At 45.6% G+C, this 2,305-nt stretch overlaps 1 protein-coding gene across 2 annotated transcripts in view; it reads left to right on the forward strand.

Annotated features, from left to right (window-relative positions):
- The first annotated feature begins 1,231 nt into the window (after window positions 1-1,231).
- tubgcp5 (tubulin, gamma complex associated protein 5) overlaps window positions 1,232-2,305 on the forward strand; it is a 52,476-nt gene continuing 51,402 nt past the window's right edge. For both annotated transcript variants that reach the window (XM_048597562.1, XM_048597561.1), the window contains exon 1: window positions 1,232-1,467. In XM_048597562.1, the coding sequence (XP_048453519.1) occupies window positions 1,349-1,467 (119 nt within the window). In that variant the 5' untranslated portion in view covers window positions 1,232-1,348. The remainder of the gene's footprint in view (window positions 1,468-2,305) is intronic.

Raw genomic sequence — 2,305 nt, forward strand, 5'->3', positions numbered from 1 at the left:
GACACTATTACACACCTCTGCAGCAAGTGGGACTGGAACCCAAGTGTCCTGGCTCAGAAGTAGGAACCTATCACTATGCCACAAGAGCCCTAGATGTCTTTATTTTTAAAGATTTTTTTATATAAAATAACTTTTTTTTTTCCTAATCAATCTGTTTAGACATTATTATACACCTCTGGAGCAGCTGGTACTTGAACCTGGGCCTATTGGTCCAGGCATAGGGATTCTACCTCTACACCACAAGAGGGTTCCCTGCCGTGGCTTTTTAAAAATTATTTAACCTAAGTTTCCTAAATAGCTTGTTCAAAAATGCCATTACACATCTCCGCAGCAGGTTCAACTTGAACACGGGCCTCCTGGCTGAGAAGTAGGGACACTAGCACTGTGTCACAAGAGCACTATATGCCTTTTTTTTTAAACCATCATTATATCACCATGTTACAAATTAAAACAATTGACAAGCAACACCAATCCCACATTTTTAAAATGAATTTAAGTTACTTCAGCTTTCAGATGAGAGCCCTCTTGTGGCAAAATGGTAGTGTCCTAACCACTGGACCAGGACACCCAGTTTCAAGGCCCACCTGCTCCAAAGGTGTGTAATAATGTGTCTGAACAGGCTGAGTAGGAAAAAATAGGTTACATTTTTTTAAAAAAGCAAGTCAGAGGACGCTCTTGTGGCACAGTGGTAGTGTCCATAACCCTGGACCACGGAGGACCAGCTTCAAGTTCCACCTGCATAAATAAAAAAAAAATCAAAACATCCACTAGGACTCTTGTGGCATAGTTATGATGTCCCCACCTTAGAGCCAGGAGACCTTTCTTCATTGTCCACCTGTTCCACAGAGATGCAATAACATCCCTTAACAGACTGATTTAAAAAAATACGTTAAATAAGAAAAATAACAACAGGTCATTAACCTGGGCTCTGGTCCATTCTCACTACGCCAGCCCTTTCTTTAAACAAAGAAATCATCATAATTCGGAATATCATTCAGACAACCACTGACGTGCAATAAAATAAAAAAAATGAACATTTAAGTACGCAAATATGTTATAGCCTGCAGGCCTCTTAAACGGAGACGATTGCGGCATCTACAACATGGAACCTACCTCAACACCCACAACCTACCACCCCAGAAGTACCCCGCAGGATCTGGACGGTGAATCCGTTTGAAAAGACATTAAAATTCGAAATTAAACTGCCACTTTATCAGGTCCGCGAGCGGCCCAACGGGCATGACCCGACAGTGGTTCCGGGGGAAGGGTCACTTCCGGCGGTGGCAGTAGGCCGATTGCGCGGGTGATTTGTTTGGAAAGGAGCTGTTCACGCTTTTAACTTATCGACATGGCGCATTGGAATAAGTTCGAGAAGGATTTGAAGAAGTTGATACAGTACATTAGCGGGGTCCCGGAGGAGGACCCTGATTTCCAGTTGGCGCTGCAGTTCACTTGGTCTAACGTCAGGTAACCGAAGCCTCATAACATTGAGGGTTCGTTTAGTTTGGAAAATGTACATTTAGTGGATGTCATAACAATAACTTGCGTGCCTTTAAATAAATAATGTGCTCCTCATCCCACGCAGTTTATTGGACGGGAGACGTTAACTCTTTTTCCCCTGATGCTGCCAGATCTGCTGAGTTTCTGCAGACCTTTTTGTTCGTGTTTCAGATGACTGGGGTGTTAGTGGACAACCTTTGACACCATTTGAGCCACATATGGGGGACTACATGGGGCCAGACAGTCAATAGCTTGAACAAAAAAAAAGATATAGCGTTTAAGAGATAGTAGGAACTGCAGATGCTGGAGAATCTGAGATAACAAGGTGTAGAGCTGGATGAACACAGTAGGCCAAGCAGCATCAGAGGAGCAGGAAAGCTGACGTTTCGGGTCTGGACCCTTCTTCAGAAATGGGGGAGGGGAAGGGGATTCTGAAATAAATAGAGAGAGAGGGAGAGGCGGATGGAAGGTGGATAAAGGAGCAAATAGGTGGAGAGGAAACGGACAGGTCAAGGAGGTGGGGATGGAGCCAGTAAAGGTGTGTGTAGGTGGGGAGTTAGGATGGGGGTTGGTCAGTTAAGGGAAGACTGACAGGTCAAGGAGGCGGGCATGAGGCTGGTAGGTAGAGGGTGGGGTTTGAGGTGGGAGGAGTGGATAGGTAAGAGAAAAGACGGACAGGTCAGGGAGGCGGGTATGGAGCCAGAAAGGTGAGTATAGGTGGGGAGTTAGGATGGGGTGTTGGTCAGTCAAGGGAAGACGGACAGGTCAAGGAGGCAGGGATGAGGCTGGTAGGTAGGAGGTGGGG

This window comes from Rhincodon typus, chromosome 6 (assembly GCF_021869965.1).
Source record: "Rhincodon typus isolate 14 chromosome 6, sRhiTyp1.1, whole genome shotgun sequence".
NCBI lineage: Eukaryota > Metazoa > Chordata > Chondrichthyes > Orectolobiformes > Rhincodontidae > Rhincodon > Rhincodon typus.